The sequence below is a fragment of the Anolis carolinensis genome, chromosome 1, assembly GCF_035594765.1.
Source record: "Anolis carolinensis isolate JA03-04 chromosome 1, rAnoCar3.1.pri, whole genome shotgun sequence".
Classification (NCBI taxonomy): domain Eukaryota; kingdom Metazoa; phylum Chordata; class Lepidosauria; order Squamata; family Dactyloidae; genus Anolis; species Anolis carolinensis.
The window spans coordinates 174,160,318-174,182,396 of NC_085841.1; the positions used below are offsets into that span (position 1 = coordinate 174,160,318).

General features: G+C 39.4%; 1 protein-coding gene across 4 annotated transcripts in view; it reads left to right on the forward strand.

Annotated features, from left to right (window-relative positions):
* tfap2b (transcription factor AP-2 beta) overlaps window positions 1-22,079 on the forward strand; it is a 78,344-nt gene that overhangs the window by 48,239 nt on the left and 8,026 nt on the right. For all 4 annotated transcript variants that reach the window (XM_062959276.1, XM_003215197.4, XM_062959282.1 and 1 more), the window contains 2 exons: window positions 1,379-1,497; window positions 9,310-9,451. In XM_062959276.1, coding sequence (XP_062815346.1) covers window positions 1,379-1,497; window positions 9,310-9,451 — 261 coding nt within the window. The remainder of the gene's footprint in view (window positions 1-1,378; window positions 1,498-9,309; window positions 9,452-22,079) is intronic.

Genomic DNA, 22,079 nt, shown 5'->3' on the forward strand with positions numbered 1-22,079 from the left:
GAATAAAAAGTTATATAAATAGATACTGAAGCACAACAGGGGAGGTAAGAAGCAGAGGGGAAAATAGGGTAAAAACATACAATACACATGTCTATCAGCACATTATAGAATCAAGTGAAATAATTACTGAATTCATAGTTAACGTTTGGGGTCGGAGAATCAGTCTGTTTACCAAGCCCTGCAAAGTCTGGTTTATTATTAGTAAATGTCTGTTTTTTATATCTAGTTTATATACCTATATACCATGCAATCTTGCTGGCCAAATGATCTAGGAGGTGTCTATGGACAATGCCGGCTCTTCGGCTTAGAAATGGAGATGAGCACCAACCTCCAGAGTCGGATACGACTAGGCTTAATGTCAGGGGAAACCTTTACCTTTACCTTATACCCATATCTCGTACAAAAATTCTCAGGTGGAAAGGGTTATGAATGGGGAAAAATTAAGAAGCCCCGCTCTAAAATGTGCACCAGTGTCTGCAAAGATATAGCTGCATTCTTTGCTTTAACAAGGAAGTAGGAAAATCCTGACAAGTGAAATTTCCTTTTATTATTGTAAATTGGCTGTTAGAGCCCAACCATGAACAGGGCTACAGCCTTTCCCCAGTAGCTCAGTTACCTCAAGCTTTCATTCATTAGGGGCGGAATGTAGTGAGCGATTGTAATTGGAGTGCTTTCAATTTTTGATTCAAAGATGCTCCCAAAAGATATCTGAGATGCATTTGATACAGGCAAATATAAACTGTTTAAAGCCAGACCATTTATTCACACATAAATTGCCACTTATCAAGAGACAGCATGGGCCGTGGTCTGGGTGTTTGACTAGGACCCTGAAGGCCAGGGTTTGAATCCTCACTTGGTCACACCAAGTCACATTCTCTCAACCTCAGAGGAGGGCAAAAGCAAAAAAAACAATCTGAACAAATCCTGTTAAGAAAACCCCATTATAGTCGCATTATAGGCAGGATCTACACTGCCCTATATCACCAGATCTGATCCCAGATTATCTTTTTACTTGAGATTATCTGGCAGTGGAGACTCATATAATCTAGTTCAAAGTAGATAATCTGGGATCATATCCTGGGATATAAGGCAGTGTAGAGCCAGCCTTAGAGTCACTATAAGTTGGAAAGCACCTGAAAGAAAGCAGGCAGCAAACCATCTTGGGGGTGGGGGGGGGGGATGGCTGTTTCCAGAGGCCAGGCACACTCTCACCTCCCTTCTCCTTGTGCCCCTCCAGCTGTTTCCAATAGCCAAGGCATCCTGAGCCCTTTCCAGCTCTAAGCAGCTTTTCCACCTCCCAAAATTGTCCTTCCCATCCTTTCTCTGGGACCATCCTTGAGCTTTGAACCAGGGCCTTTGTTTGTTCTTTCTGTTGCAGAGCTAAATCGAAAAACGGGGGCAGATCGTTGAGAGAGAGGCTAGAAAAAATTGGTCTGAATTTACCAGCTGGCAGGCGCAAAGCGGCAAATGTCACTTTACTCACCTCTTTGGTGGAAGGTAAGCAGAATCTCCATCAGTTTGGATTTTTTGTCCCTTTCAACCTCCTCCTTCTCAATCTTCTGGTTATTCTTTAAGGGTGGAAAGAGTTTTGACATTTTTCAGAGTTCCATAGATTGACTGGAAACTTGTGGTGGTGGCATAGAAAGGCTTCTTAAGCAGAAAACTGATCAAGTAGCAAGCCAGCAAGACCTTCAGCAAACATAAGGATACAGCTAACACCAAAGCAGCTTATTAAGGCTGACTCTCCAATTACACTAAGTAACAAAATTTGAAAAAAACAAACAAACAAAAAACACTATTCCTGACTTGGAAGTGTTATTTCCTGTTTAATTGTTATGGTACTTACTCTGAAAGTAGTTGTTATACTCTAGAAATGTCATTTTTGTGGCTGTTATAAACTATGTTCAATTGGTTGAGATATTCCTTGAAAAGCTATAGCAAAATGTGCTGGAGGATGTTCTGCAAACACAAAGTTTTTTCAGTTTAATAAAAAAAGTCTATGTTTTTATGATAGAATCAATTAGGAAATGACACTTATAACCCAGGAACAAAAATCGTGTTACACAGTGTTATCATTTCATAGTGGCGTTTACTCTTGAAAACATGAAAATCAGATTGACATTGTGGACAGCGAAGTCCCAGGTTCATTTATTCTAATGAAAGGCATCTGAAATGAATCACAAGAATAATCATCATCATCATAAAAGTTCAATTCATGGCTTCTTAAACAATTGATCTTGGCCCCAAATAGGTCAATGTTGGGTTCACAATACTGTTAGCTACAAGGTGCAGTGTTTACCATGGACTCTGCAGAAAATGCTTCAGCTGTACTCCACAAAAAGGAGAATTAGCTCATTAGCAAGCCTTGCAAAGGCTTGTTTATTTTCAGTAAATGCTTGATTTTTATACCTATTTTATTTCAGGCAGAATAGGGTCACAAGTGAAAATGTTTTAACAGCCTTGGTCCAATGTTATCCCTATTAGGATCCGCCAAGTGTGCAGGCTTTTGAGTTAAATAGCCCTCAGGTGAAAGGACTTTTAAAAAAAGCCCCCCCCTCCCCAAAATGAATTTTTTTCTTCTTCTGGAAATGGTGGGCAGGCCTCTGCCTGTAATCCTAATGTGGAAATCGTGAGAAACTTTCTCCATCATGCACAGAGGTACCTTACTTGGAGGTAAGTCTTGTGGTGTTCGGTTGTGAGGTTCAGCTGACTCACAAGTCAACATGCAAAGAATTTTGCATTTGAGAACGTATTTCAAAGTTATACAGATGCATGCATATGTAAGCGAAGTTTTTTTTCTCTGCAGGTGATGACACAGACCAATAGGGACCTTTATTGCATTTTAATGCTGTTTCTACCACACTATTATTATTTGTTTTTTAATGTTTGTATTGCACTTTTAAAACTTGTCTAGAATGGGATTGTTAGCCACTTTAAGTTCCCACAGGGAGAAAGGTGGAGTATAAATAAAGGTAATATTAATAGGTCTGCCCCTGACACCAGTAGAGATTTGCAGGCCATACTTTGCAGAAGAGGAGCAAAAGAAAATGTGGGACCGTTATTTAATGTAAGCTACTTTGATTCTCCTGGTGGAGAGAAAAACCAGGGTATAAATCAACATAATCATCATCATCATCATCATCAAAATTTAGGAATTTGCAACTACTCATTTTTGACTTGGGAAACCCACAGATTGCAAGGATCCAAACAGGACCATTCTAAGCTATTGTGGCACATAAAGCAAAGTAGGAAAAGGCACCCTGAAACACACACAAATTAAGGGGCATAGGGAGTAGAAAATCACTCACACTCCCCTTCTGGCCTTTGTGATAAATATACAGAATGAGGAATAAAGTCATTCATCATTTGATGCCCTTTTCTGACACCCCAAATATGTCTCCTTGAGGCAGTTGCCTCACTCTGGATCCAGATCATGGCATGATGGAGACAGCCACACTACAAAACTAACTCAGTGTGGCTTATTTCACTAATTCTTGTTGTGGTGTGCCTTCAAGCCATTTCCTGGCAAGATTTGCCCAGAGGAGGTTTGTCTTCTTCTGAGACAGAAAGAATGTGACTTGCCCAAGGTCACCCAGTCGGTTTTCATGGACAAGTGGGGATTCAAACTTTGTTCTCCAGAGTTATAGTCTCGTACACCCAACTGACTCTTGCCATTCCAGTAATGTGAGTCTTGAGGATCTGAGATCCAGATTCTTTTGCTAGGTACTTGGACAATTTTCGATTGTTAGTTATTTGCCTGACATAACAGGAAACATATTCAGGAGTAGCTATTAGGCCTGTGGAATCAATAAAAAAGTCTCAATACTCATTACAAAATTAGGAGGTGGGGGAAAATAATTTCAAAAGTGTTTCTGAAATTGAACGGGTTCCGCATCGTAACTATAACGAGTTAACTATTTTTTCGTTACTTTTAATTAAGTAATTGTGCCAATGGGGGCTCCTTTCTTCCTCATTGTTAGAGCTATTGGTATGAAACTTGCTAAGATTATAGAACACATTTACTATTGTTAGCCCATCAAGTTTCAGAATATTTCATTCATCCACTGTTTTTTGTGGAATTTTAAAATTTTTACAAACATTTAAAAAACTACAAGTGCTATCTCTTTGAATTTTCTATACAGTGCCACAAGATAACAGGGGATCATTTCTCTCAAGTTTCAGAAATATTCATACATCTACTGATTTTAGGGAATTTTTAAAAGTTTTGACAATTTTTTAAAAAGTCACAACAGGTATCTCATTGAATGTCTTTAAGCAACAGAATTTCAATTTACGGATTTCTTCCCAGTCCAGCACTGATTTACTTGTATTGAAATATCAGTCAGCCCTCCTCTTTGCAGATTCAACAATTTATTGGAACTCTGGCCGACTGTTGCTATGGAGGGACAATCTCTCCCCTATCTGAATTGGAGCTTTCTGCTGCTGAGCAGAATTCTGGGAAATGTAGTTTAGGGCAGGGCCCTTTGCCATAGGGTTCCCTGTCTTCCCAAACTACTTTCCCAGAATTCTGTGCTTTCTGTCTCTTTCCCAACTCACTTGGCTCATCCCATTCTACTGCTTTCTTCTTCTCATGGCGAGAGGCAGAAATCTCTTTTTAATTTAAGGAGGAATGTTAACCTTTTTGGCTTTGCTCACTTGCCCTGAAAATGAATATGATTTTTGATGGTTACAGAATTCAATCAAAAATATATTGGGTAAATTTTGATTCTTCAATTTTTGTGTGGGCATCCCCCAGTATTTCTTAATATTTGTTCATATATGCAAAATGTACGATTAGATACGACTTATGATTTTAAAATGAAGATTTGCACACCCTTAGCAGCTATGTTGGCCATTCAACAAAATACAGTAAAGCCCAAAACCCAAAAGTAGCTATACCTTTCTTGAGCCTACTTTGAAGGTACTATCTTTGCACCAGAAGAAAAAGAGCTTGAAAAGATATGGCAATAGACAGGCCACAATTTATGTTTGTTTGAGATTAATAGCAGTTGTCTGCACTGAGGCCTAAAAATGCAGTCCTAACTGTATTACTAGCAAATATTGTCATTCAAATCGGTGGAATTTATTTCCAGCTATGTATGATACATTGACATATAAAAATGTAATCCCAAACCAAGTGAAGCATTTCATTTATGGACTGTAATCTGTAGAGAATTTTTAAATTAATGGACAGACTCGATTGCATTTGTGAATTTTCCTTTAGTGTATTTTTTTACAGCCTATGCAACTTTTCCTCTGTGCAAACCAGCCGTTTTACTTTCAAGGGTTAAAGTTTAGCCTGTCTTTTAGGAATTAGTACCTGCTTCAGTACCAGTAATGCCCCCCTGCGCCCCCCCTCCATTTTTCTCTACTGCCTGTAGCAAAAATGTTTCATTCATCACTGTCTAGATTCACGACATGTAGGGAGTTTGAAGTCTTTCTTGTACTTTTTGAAAGAGAACTAAGTATCCATGGTGAAGGCAACTTTCTGCCCCACTTCTCTTCCAGAATAATGTGTCATTGGATTTATTAGGAATAAATGTGGGATGGCTTTTGTTTCTCCCATTCTTCCTTTGAGTTTAAACTACAGTTTGATGGAGGCAGAGAATATGAAGGCTTGTAATAACATAACAGTTATTTATTCTAATAATATTTTTCAAACCCAGCCTGGGACCCCAGGACTATCTTCTCTAGTGTCAAAAGAAATCCTACTACAAGTGCCTTTTGATGCTGAACCTTGGATGCTATTAGCTTTAAGAAATAGGCAGCCTCCTGGTTGTGGAATACTCTCTCCAGGGAAACTCCAGCTGGATCTACACTGCCCTATATATCCAGATCGGATCCCAGATTATCTGATTATCCCAGATTATCTGTCAGTGGACACTCATATAATTCAGTGCAAAGCAGAAAATCAGAGATCAGATCCTGGGATATAGGGAAGTGTAGATTCAGCCTCCCTCAGCACCAAAAACCTTTTCAATTTCAATCCCTGCTGTATGTTGAAGCCTAAAATTCCTATTTTATTTCTTGGTTACCCTTCATTTTTAATTTTTTTTATCACATCCATTTTGTATCATATTTGTTTTCGCCACATTCTCCTTGTATTTGGTTTTGGAATTTTATTTGTATTGTGCTTTTAGATTTTTGTGACATAACATGTCATCATAATTTTAAGTTTTAAACTGCAAGAGGGTTTGTTTCTGGTGTCCGCTACAAAATAATCTCCACTAACAGCAACTTTCCCTGAGCAAGTGTGCCTAGGATTATAATCTTTATGATGCATTTCAGGTACTTCTTTATTTTAATTTTACAGTGACAAAGGGTGCTCACTGGGATGAATTTATTATTTACACAGTGCCAGTAATGTTGGCAGGGTTTTGCAGTGTAACATAGCCAAAGAGGACATGTTAGGTTCAGATTACAGTCTAAAACGTGACCATAAAATAACAGCATTAAAGTGGGAGAAAAGGAAGAGGTGAAAGTAACAGAAAGAGGGGAAAGACAGCAGAGGCAAATGCAAGGAGGGGGGAACAAGAACTTGGGCTTCATTATCACTTAAATGGGCTGACTTGCTCACATCATTTGCATTAACAATTATTTACTCTATAACACAGTAGTTCTCAACCTGCGGGTTCCCAGATGTTTTGGCCTTCATCTCCCAGAAGGCCTAACAGCTGGTAAACTGGCTGGGATTTCTGGGAGTTGTAGGCCAAAACACCTAGGGACCCACAAGTTGAGAACCACTGCTATAATAAATAGATGTAGTAGTGGGACTACATTCAACTTGCATGCCTAACAACAACAACAATAACAAAACAACAACAATAATAAGCCACATATTTTTCTTGCTGGCTTTCACATAAGTCAGAAATTACCCTCTAAATCCTTACATGGACCTGATCTATGAAATCTCAGGATACCTTTGAAATTACTTGCAAAGAATGAGAAAAGAAAATGCAGACTGAAAATATCTGAAGAAGCATGATGCTTACTTGACACAGCTCAAGACTTGTCCTCTGTGGTCAGGGGTCAAAGCTTACCGCTTCAGTTTTAAAAAAAATCAATAAATTCATGATTCAATTCATTAGTGTTGGATTAGAAGAAGATTCACGGTGTTTTAACTGCTTTTTTCTTTTGGCAAAGATGAAGACTGGTTCAATTAAGAGTCAGCCTCCCTTAGCAGAGCTTAGAAGTGAAAAGTATTGAATCTCTTAGGTCCCTCTGAAATTACTTTTAGCAAAATAAGGCCAAGAGGCAGTGTATAAACTTCATGGCCAAAAAAGAAATCACTTGTACTAGTTACATTTAAAGGTACATTCAAACATATATACCTGCAACACCTTAGTTCAGGCTAACTATAGGAAGGCTTCAAGAAAAGCCCAGCTCAGCAAAGCCTGGACTCGCCATTTTAGAGGAGGAAGAAGAGAGAGGGGAGAAGTCTTCTATGTGCTTGGAAATTCACCTTTGGTTATTTCGTGTGGTTACTTAAAAGCATCTCCACAATGGGTGACTAAGGCCCCATCTATACTGCTATATAATGCAGTTTGAAACTATGTTAGTGTAGATGGGCCTCAGCAAATGGGGAGTTTTAGAGACAACATATATAGGGTACAGGCATGTAGGAAACCTTACAGTCTAAAGCGACATTGTTCTGATGGATGAAAGAGGGTGAAAATGGGTGGAAAAGTTTAGAGAGAATGCTTGGTTGGGAAGCATTTTCCAGCAATCAGTGTACTTCAGAACACCATATTTTTTTTCATTAGCTTTAAACTAGGGTTGTGCATGGAATTCGTTTTCTCCGTTTTCTCCAGTACTTTGGGAACCTGTAATGGTAAGGGCCCCCCGGTATGAAAATTTGCCTGACACGTAAGCAAGTGGGAGCCAATCTCAGCTCCTCCTTCCTTATTTGGCATCACAGCTGAATCTTTTTGATTTTCCTTGATTTTCCTCATCCTTTTTATTTAGTGGACTGATTGGGAATTGGAGACCTGAGAGACAGTGGGTGGGGTACGCATGCCTGCGTTTAGGGGTTTGGAGATGGCAAGTCACCCTTTTGCCTTCTTTTTCTCCTTCCCTTCCTCTCCTTCAGAAAATACTTCTAAAATATAATAATAATTATTAATAATAGTAATGCCAGCAAACAAAAAGAGAAGCCTACCTCTCCTCTAGCGTAGAAGTAGAAACAGCTTTAAGGAAGCAGAAAGGAGATTGCAGGCAAGTGAGGGGATTTTTTTAAGGTACTCCAGGTAGGATAGCTTTACTGAACTACAGATCAGCTCTTCCTTCCCTGAGCCTCCCTAAATGCCTCTTGGAAAGCTGTATGGTGTGCTGGTGCTGTTGAGAGAAAGCACATGTGCCTGCCTCTCCTGCAGCCAAGAGGCTCTTCTTTCCTCTAGAGTAGAAAAAACAGCTTCAAGACCAAGGAGCCTCCTTAAAGCATGCATGCCTGCTTGCAGCCAACACCTCTCCTCTAGAGTAGAAACAGGTAAGAAGCCTCTTTAAAGCATGTGCGCCTGCCTGCAGCTGAGCATCTCTCCTCTAGAGTAGAAACAGCTTAAATGCCTAAAATGATGGAAAGGGGAGCCTGGGAAGCCCCCACCCCATAATGGTCCGATAGAAAACGGACCTTTCGGCACCCTCAGAACGAACACAGATATCTGCTCTCCTGTATTCATGAGGCTTCCAAGAACGGATTGAGGCCCCCACTGAAAGCCGGGACACGAAACGGCTTCCAATTTACCTGGATTGCACAACTCTCCAGCACAGGATTGCTTCTTCCTGCATTCTTGATGGACCAGGGCAGTTGGAAAATGCAATCCAACAACAGGGGGGCGGGGGGGGGGGGTATTGCATGGTTCTCATCTCTATTTCTTTCTAATTATTATTTACTAAAGAATCTTATAGGGACCATGGTGAAATCTTTTTCTGGTTCAGTCCGTCTACTCATAGCACACCCCATCCACTAGTATGCTGTTTTCTAGTATGTATTTGTTGCCATTTCTACCAGGGCCAAATGAGATCTCGGAAATAAAGACTGTATTGTTTTCTGTGTGATGCCTGGCCCAACAGAGAGCATAGGAGAAAAGTGCAGCGTTTCTGCAAATGGCAGAATAACATTGCAGTTAATGAGATCTTTTGTAGGCACAGCAGTTGGTGTCCCCCCCATCCTGAGAAGTTAGTTGTTGGCCTGACAAATTTAAGGATCAGACTATTAATCTATCTCAATAAGTACTAAGCTGTCTTAAATGGATTGGTGACTGTGTTAATCTACTTGACCTGTGATGATCAAAGCCGCTTGTCTTTTCCTAGGAGAAGCTGTACATTTAGCCCGGGATTTTGGATACATCTGTGAAACTGAGTTTCCAGCCAAAGCTGTTTCTGAGTACCTGAACAGACAGCATACGGACCCCACTGATCTCCACTCCAGGAAGAATATGCTGCTTGCCACAAAGTGAGTAGCTAGAGCATTATTTTCTTGAAAATCCAAACCCTTCCCACTCTCTTTTCTTTGCTACATTAGAAACCTTCATTTGGGGGAACTGAAACTGAAAGCATAGACTATTTTTAATTGAATATAATTGAAATTCAATTTAAAATAGTCTATGCTTTCATCTTTTTTGCCCTGTATGCCCTGTATATATTCCTTGGTATACATTTTAGGGTTAACAGATTCACTTGCATTTAGTTGAGATCTGAGGATGACTTTTGAAGAAATTGATTACATTTGTGCATTGTTTCCATCTAAGGAGCTCAGAGTGGTTGTCAAGAGTCAGACGCCAGTTAACATACAAAACAGAGTTTATTCTGAAGATAAGCCAGAAAATAACATAAACACAGGAAATATCCTTGAAACACTTCACTTTTCAGTGTTTCGAGAGTAGATTGGACAATAATAACTCAAAAACGAGCCACGCTAATTTCCCATGCTGGCATTCAATAAAAAACTAAACGCTTCAATTCAGCTTTGGAAAACAAATAGAGTTAATTGCTGGAAAATAAACAAACTAGAAAAGCAATAAAGCTGCTTCCACGGTGCAGATAAGCCGAAAGCCTCAAAGGGATGATGAATAGCCATCGTCAGAAGAATCCAAGGTCAGGTCAGGAGGCAGCAGAAATTCCGAAAGACAATCCAATAGTCAGAAGCCGGGAGTAGCCGTCAGTCAGAGGGTGTAGACAGAAGCCAGGTCAAATTCAATCCAAAGTCCGAAGAGGGAGCAGTCATCCAAAACAGGTCCACGATAAGACACAGCGAGAGCCAAGCTAGGTGATATCAGCAGATTCAAATCATAGTCCAAGTCCAGTCTTCATGGAAACACAGAGATCCCAATGGCGCCTCAGCAACACCTTGCCACACGCAAAGTGCAGTGGCCAAACATTCCCACTTTATTCCCCTTCCTCCTGGGTGACCAAACACTCACACCCAAACACCAGGTGTCCCAAATCTACTCAGAATCTGAACTCCACACAGCTAGAGCTCGTGGATCTGGAGTACCTAGCAATTCGTCGGAGTCCCAATCATCCTGCCCACACTTAGCCCCATGAACACTTAAAGAACCATCCTCCCTTCTCCAAGCATCCCAATTGGGATCAGCTCCTGCAGAAACCCCAGGTTCAGAAGTATCCATAGGCCCCAAATCCCCAGACATCTCCGGTGGCTGTGCCCATTCAGTGCCCGCTTCCCCAGCCACCAACTGTTCCTCAGCATCCATCTCCCCATCTGAATCTTCCTCAGAAGATCCCCCATATAGCTCTCTAAGTCGCTTCCTGCGCAACTCCTCCAGTGAACCCTCATCACGAGGGTTTTTTCTTCCTCTTCGAATTCCATCACCATCAACCATAATCCCCGAAGGCGCAGTCACAACAGTGGTTTACAACTTATTTCTAGGAAGCTGAGAGGTTAGACTCAGGCTGCATCTGCACTGCCATATAATCCAGATTATCTGATTTGAATTGGATTATATGAGTCTACTGTCATGGCAGTGTAGAAGGGGCCTCAATTAGTTCCATAAATAAGGCAATATCATGTGTTTTCACAACAGGCTTTGGGCATGATTGAACACTTTCTGTGCTGAAAAATCTTCTGTTTTACATGTAATAAAATAAATGAGTTTGGATCGGGCAATAATGGGAAGTACTGGCATTTTGGTATCATTCACTGACTATTCTAGATTTGTGTAACAGAGATATGATGAAAAGGGTAAAAGAGTGTGTGAGCATATCCATATAACTGCCCATACACCCATTAGCATTTTGGTGCATGTGTGTTTTCAAAATGTGATCTTTCACATTTTATGGAGCCAACCCTTTAGTCAGATGCTGGGGATGGTGAAGGCGGAGTGACAGGACAGGGTCACTGCCTGTTGGAAGAATCTACAGGAGTACTTGCAAGAGTGTAAGACTTAAAATAAAAGCAGAATAAGTAGAAAGGCATAAAAAAGGAATACCAGAATAAACCCAGGTCTGAAAGAAAGGGAAGCAGAGCTGCTTACAAAATTAAGTCAAGACCTTAAAACTGAAAAATTGCCCAAAACACCCGAGGAAGATGAGAGGGATGGAGAATGAAAGTAGAATGTGAGGAATAAATGGTCAGAAAGCAAAGTTATATATGGCCAGGAAACCTAACTGATTTCACCAATATGGGCATTAATCCTACAGCTTTTCCTCAATCTCTTAATCATGGCTCTGATGTTATTGACAATTTCTTTATACATACAACTTTATGATGCAGCTGCCCTGATCTGGTATGGGTTGTCCCTATTGGTCCTCTGTTTCTCATTTTTCCAGCCGTTTTTTTTTTTTTTACAATTTCCCATTTTCTCTCTCCTTCTCCTGCTTTCCTCCTTTGTCATCAACCAACTTCAGTTACTACACACTCAGCATCTGTATGCTTGCCCACAATGCCCTGCCTCAGGCACAGAGAAAGAACTGTTTAAAGCTACAGACAATGCAGTCACTGTTGCCCATTTTTGGTCTATAACTATTTAGCAGCTTGTGATCCCCCTTTTTATCAGTTTTAAACTTATCTGTTTATGCAATGCTTTTGATATGAAATAAATAAATGTTACTACAAACTGAGTTCAAAGTGCAAAAGTTATTTGCACTCAGTCCTTATCTACACTACAATTGTAATGCAGATTGAATTGCATTATATGATTCGTGTAGAACTATTTAATGCAGTTTAAAAGCATTGAGCTGGATTATGAGAGTCTACACTGACCCAACCATATAAAGCAGTTCAATCTGCATTATAATGGCAGTGTAGATGGGGTCTCAGTTAACTCAGGGGAGGGTGGGGAGAGAAAGGGAGAGATCGATATCTAGCCCTTCACAGTAAGCTGAAGCAAAAGTGAGCTGCCATGGTCACTTCAAACATGTCTGTTAGTCCACATTAATATTTTTTGTCATCTTGATCAAATTCTGATCTGTGCCACATGTGTCATCTGTGAAATGTTGGTGATATCTGCATTCATATATAGCAAATTGGTTGTGTGTTGTGCAGCTTTGCTGTTTTGTCTTTTGGTAGTTGACAAATCTATTCAATCTGAGCTTTAGGTTGCTTGCTTCTTGTGCTACTACAGGCCAGTTAACAGCCGTAGCTATGGTCATGATTGTAACTAAAGTGATTGTGTCAAACACGGCTTTAGCTTTGTCAGGTCTCAGGACTGAAACTCTACAGCCTGCCTACAGCTGTAACAGTGTGAGGGCTGTTTTCTAATGTGCTTTTCATGTAACATTTGTGGGATGGAACAATTATACTTATCCATCTGGCTTATATTTTGGATGATAGTAGGGGAGACCCATTATCTTGAGCAGAAGTGGTATCTCTTATCCTAGGAAGATAGTGTCCTCTCCCTCTCCCCCTTGAATCATGAGTTGGTGGTTGGAAGGAGCATACATTGGTCCCCTCCGCAGTTCCCAGTCCCATATATTGTTCCTGAACCGAGGTATAATCAAACCCATATAGACAGAGGGAATATGGTCAAGACAAGTTGTGTGCAGATCTCTTACTCCTTGGACACTGTAGCATGCCCAAAGCCACTCTAAGCAACCAACGTTCACAGTGCTGTCATAGAATTCATGGGGTTAAAAGCATCATAGAGACCAATTTTTCCCCCTGAGCCGAAGTGAACAAATTGGCCTTGTTCTGCACTATGTCTCTTTATTCTCAGGATAAAGAAAAACTTGAGGCAAGCATATTGCCTGGATGCAGCATGGGTAAATGGGATTCAGAAACAAATTGTACATTGTGATTACTCCATAACAAAACCAAGTTGCTCTTCTTGCACAAAAGGGAGCTTTCACACAACACTACTATTGCATCACGATTCCAATTTCACTCTTTTCGCAACATTCTTAGGATTTACTTACTGTTTGTGGAGGGTTATTTAGAAGGCCCATTCTGAATGTTATTTCAAAGAGCTGCTCTAGCACCTCACCAAACTACAAATCCCAGGACCCCATAGGTTATAGGTTGTAGTAAGAGTGAGACCACAAAGTGCATTGCCTAGTTGAATGAAATGATGTAACCTGACCACCCATTTTTCCTTGGGAGGGATGGCCTTGGGCTTAACTCCCTGTTGTGTGAGTGTCTGAATTGATTTCAGCAGGACTCCTGGCTATCCACCCAGAATGACAAAAATACATTCTACCCCATGCTTCCCAATGTTTACTGTTAATCATCTATAGAACTGACATTTTTACAGCAGCAGCTGGGGGCAGAAGGGGTGTTCGTGTGTGTGTGTGTGGGGGGGAGAATATTAAATCAGCTGCTATATTTAGATGTCTTTCTCTAGCTCATTGAAACTTTTACAATAGCTTTTCTATTTGTTTGATTTATGCCCCCCTTTGGCTCCCGTGCCATACTGTTTGGTGTTTTATGGCAGGCCTAGGCCTGTGGTCGCGCAGACTGCCTGTTTCCCCACACGTTCCATCTTGCAGGCAACTCCCAAACAGATCTCATTTATTTCATGCCTTAGGATGTGGCTTGCTCTGTTGACAGCGTAATTTAAAGAAATATATGGATGGCTGAAAAATCATTTGCTCAAATTTGTCCAGATGTTTTTTAGACGTGATTGGAATTTGATTGCCCCTTTCCTCAAGGTCAAAAGATATTAATGTCCCAGAACTTTAATTGCTCACAGACCCCGCCTTTGCTCTTTGGAAACAGAAAACGTTTGACGTATCATCGCACTGGCTGCAAATGTAGCTTCAACTTTTCCCTTCTTACTATTTTGGAAAGACAGGAAGACACAAAGTAATACTATTTCATTCAGAGCATTACAGTTATGCCACCCTAATTGTGATGTGGTTTTCTATCTAATTTTATTGTGAAATAATACTGCATTTAGTGCTTTTTTGTGAACTCATTTTGTCCTGTGCCAAAGATGGATAGTGCAATCAACAGTCTTGCTCTGGATTTCTAAGCATACGGAATCCACAGGCTTCAGGGAATCATTTTACACTGGATAACTCAGTGATCTTTCCTTCTAGTTTATAGATTGTATCAATTTGGGGGCTTTAATCAGTTGCCTCTGCTGAACCCATATTGCTGAGCTGTAGTGCATGTAGCAAATGTCAATAGTTTGCCCGGCTTGTTTTTCTCTTGGCTGCTACACCTGTTCCACTGAGGTCCCTAGAAATAAAGAAGCAATTGGAGCTTTGTTACTCAGTGGAATATTAATCAACAAAAGGGCCAGCATTCAGATTTAATTTTCTAGTGTAACCAAAGAGTGAAAGGCATCTGGGGAAACATCTATCTGTTTATTAAACACTGGGACATAAACATTAAGCTTGGTAAAAGGCTGCACTTGTTGCTACCGTTCGGAGATCTCAGTGTCTGGTTCGCCTCGGAGTTTCAAGCCCCATCATGCCATATAATCCAGTTTCAGAATGCAGATTAATGGCATTGAACTGGATTAGATGGAAGTGTAGACTCAAATAGTCCAGTTCAATGCAGTACAATTATATAAATCTGTATTGACCATTATAATGCAGTTCAAACTTAATTAAATGGCAATGTAGATGGGGCCTCAGGGTATGGGGAAGCATCCAGGAGATGGTGCTGTCATAGGGATTCCATTTTATTAAACATTTCCAAACATTTTTTCCAGAAGGTATGGTAGGGAAAAGGGAACGGGTAGGGCACTTGTTAGTAAATTAAATCTTAACAAATATCTAGGAAATCAGTGAGGGGGAAGAAAACAGTATAGGGAGCAAGGGGAGAAACAGTATAAAATATTTTATTGTGTTACATCCAATTCTTGGTCTCTGTTCCCCAAACACTAATTACTTGTATTAAAGTTGTGCCAGTTTGATATAGCCTCCATATCAAAGAGAGGAATATTTTTATCTTCTATTAAACCTAATAGTCTTATCTTCCTGAACCATCTTCTTATGTTTTCTGTCTGGTTCCATATTTATTCTCTTCTTCTCATTGTTTCTTCTTCTTAAAAGGTCTTCTTGGTTGTTATTGTTAATTTATTTCTTTTAGTTCTCTTGTTCAGTTTTGTCTATTGCCAAACTTAATCTAAAAAAGTGAATTGAATTAATCTTTGTTAGTAGGTAAGTATTTAGTAAGTAAGTATTTATGTGTACAAAATATACTATATATCACTATCTTTCTTCCTCCTCTTTTTCCTCTACACAAACTTTATATTTTTCTATGCAAATATTCCAAATTTACTTAGCAGGCAGGTACAAGGTTTCTATTAACCAGTATTTCTTATATGACGGGTTAATCAATAGTGTCTAATATATATATACACACATGCACGCACGCACACACACATACACACACACATACAACATATAATCATAATCATATTTTATATAGACAAGTTAAAATCCCATTCTTCTTAATCTCTTATACAGCCAAACTTTGTTTATCCTTTACTATTATTTTGAAAACTTGCTTTTCAATTATTCAAAGCTATAATTTCCTTGGCATCCTGTTTATGAGGTGTTTCAATTGCCATTTAAGAATGGAGCTTCTCTCACTCCTCCTTACAGCCTTTGCAATCTTTGAGCTACCTATTTCCTGTAGCATGTTCAGAGTTAGCTTTGAGCATTTGATCTAACTGTTTTTACTTAAGTCCTTTCATGACATTTTGATTTATCATCCTCATCAAACTCTGGACTTCTTCTGTCCTATCTCCCAGTTTAATTCGAGGCTTCTCTTGTTCCGACTGTGCTTTTTGGCCCTGAGTTTCTATATGGGGGCCATTCTGCAATTGTTCTCTTTGGATCTCTTCAATTCCTTCTTTCCTTTTTCCCCATCTTATTTGTCTTATGTTGCGCCTTCTTTTGATCTTGCTGTTGCATTTTCAATTGCTGATCTTTAGAAGCTAGAAGATCAGAGAGTGCTATCTTGAAAAGTTTTTTAATTGTTTTGTGCTGGCTCCAGTTGGTGTATAGTGTTTTACAGCTGCTGCTGGGGATGTAAGGATTTCTTAAAGCAGGCCTACACAACCTGGTGTTTTGGACTTCAGCTCCCAGAATTCCTGACTATTGGACAAGTTGGCTAGGGCTTCTGTGAGTTGGAGTCCCAATCACCTAGGATGTCCTTACTGTCCCAGCAGTCATAGAACAAAATATTGTGGAATTATTGCTTTCTACCATTGTGTGGGTTAAACAGCTGAGCTGCTAAACTTGCTGACTGAAAGATCATCGGTTGAATCCGGGGAGCAGAGTGAGCTCCCGCTGTTAGCCCCAGTTTCTGCCAAACTAGCAGTTCAAAAACATGCAAATGTGAGTATATCAATAGGTACAACTCCAGTGGCACTCCATGCAGTCCACATGACCTTAGAGGTGTCTATGGACAACGCTGGCTCTTCGGCTTAGAAATGGAGAGGAGCACCAACCCCCAGAGTTGGACACAACTAGACTTAATGTCAGGCGGAAACCTTTACCTACCATCCTCACCTTACTCTAAATGGTAATTGCAATTTTCTTTTTTGCTTTGAGATATATGTGAGGTACAGTAGAGTCTCACTTATCCAAGCCTCGCTTATCCAAGCCTCTGGATAATCCAAGCCATTTTTGTCGTCAATGTTTTCAATATATCGTGATATTTTGGTGCTAAATTAGTAAATACAGTAATTACAACATAACATTACTGCGTATTGAACTGCTTTTTCTGTCAAATTTGTTGTATAACATGAAGTTTTGGTGCTTAATTTGTAAAATCATAACCTAGTTTGGTGTTTAATAGGCTTTTCCTTAATCCCTCATTATCCAAGATATTTGCTTATCCAAGCTTCTGCTGGCCCATTTAGCTTGGATAAGTGAGACTCTACTGTACATCACAACTTGTAAAAAAACCAAGAGAAATTTTTTTTGTTTAGTTCTGCTTAGGCACTTGATTCCTCTCTTTTATTTAATAATTTATTTTTTCACTCATTCTCATCCTTATTCTCCATCCTTCTCTCCCCACCAAAAGCAACTTCTAGCTTCTTTTGTTCTCCCACTTTTCTGTCCTCCGTACCCTTCTTTCTTCTTGATGCCTATAGCACTTGTACATAAATCATCACCCTCTGACCTTCCTTGCTCTCCTTCTTGCTTCACTTTCTTCTGTTCATCTCTCCTTAAGTCTCCTCACTTCTTCCACTTTCATCACTTCATACTTTCCTCTCATATATATTTTTCACTCATATCCCCACTTTTCCAATCTATACTAATCATCTCTTTTCTTCCTCTTGCCTACACTTTCTGATTTGTCCTTTCCCAAGGAAACCTTGATGCTATGAGGACAAAATGGTAGAACCCAAGCATTTAAAAATAGCAAGTTCCACTAAAACCAGTAAGACCAGCTTATGAATTAGCATTTATAAATTTTCCTTGTAGATCTTTATTTCTATGTTGGTCTGTCACACTATACCTATCATCGTCACCATTTCTTCCTCCTGTCCCTAGAAACTTTTTGTGTTAGAAGCAGATTTGAGGAAAAGTGTGGGATGTTCAACAAAGAGTTAGGAAAACACAATTTCTAAATGGAGAAATATATTCTCGTTGATTGGATTTAGTATTTACACTGCCATATAATCCAGTACAAAGCAGATAGTCTGGATTTTATATGGCACTGTGGAAGGGGCCTTAGTGTGGATCATCTTCTCATTTCAATAGCATTTCTCATTAAGAGTTGCAGCATTGGACATTTATAGTATTGGTCTTTTACTAGGCCATGAATGGTGTGAACTTATCTGAAGTGTTAGTATTGCCAGATTTACTAGAATTATTTGTTTCAGTTTAGTGACTAAAGAAGGGGAGAAATGCTGTAGAGGAGAAAGTGAGAGGAGGACATGAATAGTGTTCCTTTTCTTTCAATCGCTTCTTAAAGTTAGATCAGTGGTTCTCAACCATTATATATTCCTTCATAGAACAGGAGTGGTCACCTGCTACAAATTGGGTTTTTTTGGGCAGAGAGAGTTGTGTCACTGACTTTCCATGAGATTTAGAAGGAGTGTCACTATCGTGCAGTCCCATGGTACCATGCGCCACCCTGAATTATTTTTACTTAAAGAATAACAATTGGCCCCAAATGTCCCACAGACTCTAAGGGGGCATGGGGACAAATTCATCATCATCATCATCATCATCATCATCATCATCATCGCACACACACACAAACCCTAAATCTGATTCAGGTCCGAGAGGGTTTGGGTCTTTTTATTTCATACTTCCTTTTTTTATTTATGACCCAGCACTGTAGTCCTTAAACCGAGATGTGCTGGAGTTTCTGGGCAGGGGAGTGAGTGGGGCCTGCATCAGTCTTGCGTACATAGCTTCCACTGCCAATTTGAGTCATTTTGTTTTGAAATATACTTGAGGGTATATTTTATAGCGAGCTTGCAGTGCTGAAAACTCAAGTGTGTGTACCTGTCTTGGGATTGCCCCTTCTTTTGTGTCAGTACAGCAGATAAAAGATAAGCCAACACACTATCTCACGGTCTACTGGGGATGTCTGTTAGTCCTACCATGGTTAAACTGCTGCCGCTTGTTATCCAATTGTGTTTTCTTGTAAACTGGGAGATCTGCCAGTCAGAGTTTCTAGCATTCCCACCTACCCCACCCCCAGTTCTGACTATGCTCCATAATGTGTATTGCTGAGTATGGGGATTCTTCTGTAAAAACGGTATATAAACTTCCATGGATAGAAACTTCTGTCTTCTATCAATCACAACTACCACCAGGGAGTCAGAACATCAAATCAAAGCTTTGTTTGTGGTATGTCCTGAGCCTTAGGCCTTACACCAACACCTGAGGCAGTGATCCAGCTGTGTCTTAGTGTGGCTCTTAGGATTATAGTTGGTGTTCTCATGGTAGGGAGGTTTTCCCGTACAAAGCATTCATTGGGGAATGCTGGAAATATAACTACAGTAGAGTCTCACTTATCCAACATAAACGGGCCGGCAGAACATTGGATAAGCGAATATGTTGGATAATAAGGAGAGATTAAGAAAAAGCCTATTAAACATCAGATTAAGTTATGATTTTACAAATTAAGCACCAAAACGTCATGTTATACAACAAATTTGACAGAAAAAGTAGTTCATTACACATTAATGCTATGTAGTAATTACTGTATTTACGAATTTAGCACCAAAATATCACAATGCATTGAAAACATTGACTACAAAAATGTATTGGATAATCCAGAACGTTGGATAAGTGAGACTCTACTGTATTAGTTTTCTTGTAAAGAGTTTCTCTAGCTGGTTACTCTACTCACAACCAAACCCAAAGGAGTATCTGCAGGTATTTGGGAGCAATTGCCTTTTCACCATTGGTTACTTAGGAAAAAAAACCCTGGTTCATCATGACTTCAGAGTTGGAACCAAGGAGTGAAAGTTGCCTATCAGTTTGGCTCGATATGGGAGAGAAGCAATTTACAGAGAAAAGACAGTTTTAGGTGTCTAAAGCCTGCAGAAGACTCCTGCAAGGAAAAGAAGGAAGCAAGGATTATCCACAAATGGCAATATTGGTCTTAGTATTCAACAAATCTCTGACAGAGTAGCACTCACAGAAAAAACAGGTGCTTGGGTCATCCATTTTTAGCTTTTCTGTGAAATTTGCTCCAGCTTTCAAACTGGGCAAGTTTCGCGAACACATCCCCTTTCATTGGCATATTAAATCAACATAAAAGAGTGAAGATTTGGAATCTCCTCAGTTTAAGGCACTTTTTACTTTTCCAAATAAATCTGTCTAAATATGACTAGAAGATGCATGAATAAGGCTTTTCGCTAACAACAAGCTTCCCCATATTATCAAAAATTAGACAGGCCCTTATTCTTACAGAGGAGAAGATCAAACCACGAGCTTAAAACCGGTTTATTAATAATTCTTCCAGACATCACTTCTAAGATAAAGAGGAAATACTGAGGATAAACCCTAAATAGTAGTAGCAGTACTGAAAAGAGAACTGGGGAAAAGCATCCTCATTCTAACACAGAGATAAAAACTAAGCCATTTCAACAATCAACTAATTTATGTGCTCTGTTGATGGATAGTAAGACTGTAGGTAACCCCTTGCAGCTATAAAACACTGAAAGATGACACAACTACAGATTTTACAAATGTTACTGGAATTTAAGAAAGACCTTTCACAAACTGAAATCAGAATTTCAGGGCCTTAAAGATATAATAACATTCAAACAAATCTTAAAAGTCACAAAACAAATCACAAAAAGAACAAGAGAAAAAAAGAGAAGGAACAGAAGGCATGGTGTAACAGTTTCATCACGAATTATCAGCACCAAGGGAAGAAAGGACTATAACAATAGCAACAATAAAGATGACAAAGTTAGAGGGGGAAAAACAAGAGATTCCCATGAACAGACTGTGTATGTAGATATGTCTGAAGCAGAGCAATTAATACAATTAAACCTATCTTCAGACTGAGGAAAAACAAATAATTTCACACAGAATCACAGGAAAGAAGGCATTTATGTTCTTTTTAAATAGAGAAGCAAAGCCTAGAACTACATGAGAGCCCATTTTAATGAGAGAAACATGGTAAAATAAACTAGACAATTTGCTATTTGAAGGAAATCCTGCTGTACAAGAAAAACATTGAGAATAAACTGCAACAAATGAGCTAAGAACTCTGGAAGAATTAAAATAAAATAAAGCCTTTTTATATTGGGAGATAGATCGGTAGCTAAGAATTTTGATAGGAAGGGATAAATCAATTTAGATTAAAAGGGAAAAAAGTGGCAATATTACATTGAAGTATAAAAAATGAAATTACAAGAACTGATATTTAGCTGTACCCTAATTCCTCCAGTGCAGACTAACCTGGGAGCTTGTGATATGCTGCACTCTGCAGATTTTATTTTTCCTTTCAGCATTTGAGTTTGCCTTTGTCTTGAGGAATACCTTCACATTCAGATTTGTTTCCATGCTTGACTTGGTTGGAGTCAAGGAATCCTACAAACATGTATATTAGATGTTCATGGCTGCAGAAATTTAGAATCCTTTGTCTAAGTAAAACTGTTATATCTGGATTCAAACTGCTGGATTCAAACCATGAACATCCTTTGGGCAAACCTAGTATTGATCTTCTTGCTCTGTTGCATACAAACAACAGTCTCACCTTTCGAAGCATATATCAAGGTTTTAATCAAGAACTATAGTTTTCTTTTTCCATTTTTGTGAAATATTTTAACAATACACCTCAATTTCACTGCAGCATAGTGGGGATAGTATTTTAGGGCCAGTATATTTACAAATACCCTGCCATTGTGATTGTCCTCTGCTGCTGCTTCAACCTCCTCTTCTATCTCTTCTAATTCTCCATCCTCCTCTGCCTTTGGGTTTGAGACCTTTAATTATTTCCAGCCTTGTACAAAGTACAAGGGATGAAAACATGGGTAATTCCTTTTTTTGTGGAAGTTTCATTAACCCTCATTCTAAAGCATCAGATCCCTGCATGTCTTGGAGTTTCCAAATGGAACTGTGTGATATTATAGCTATCTTTAAATATCTGAAGGGATGTCAAGTAGAAGATGGAGTAAGCTTGCTTGCTGCTGCTCTAGATACTAGAACATGAACTAATGGATTTAAACTGGAAGTAGAGAGATTCC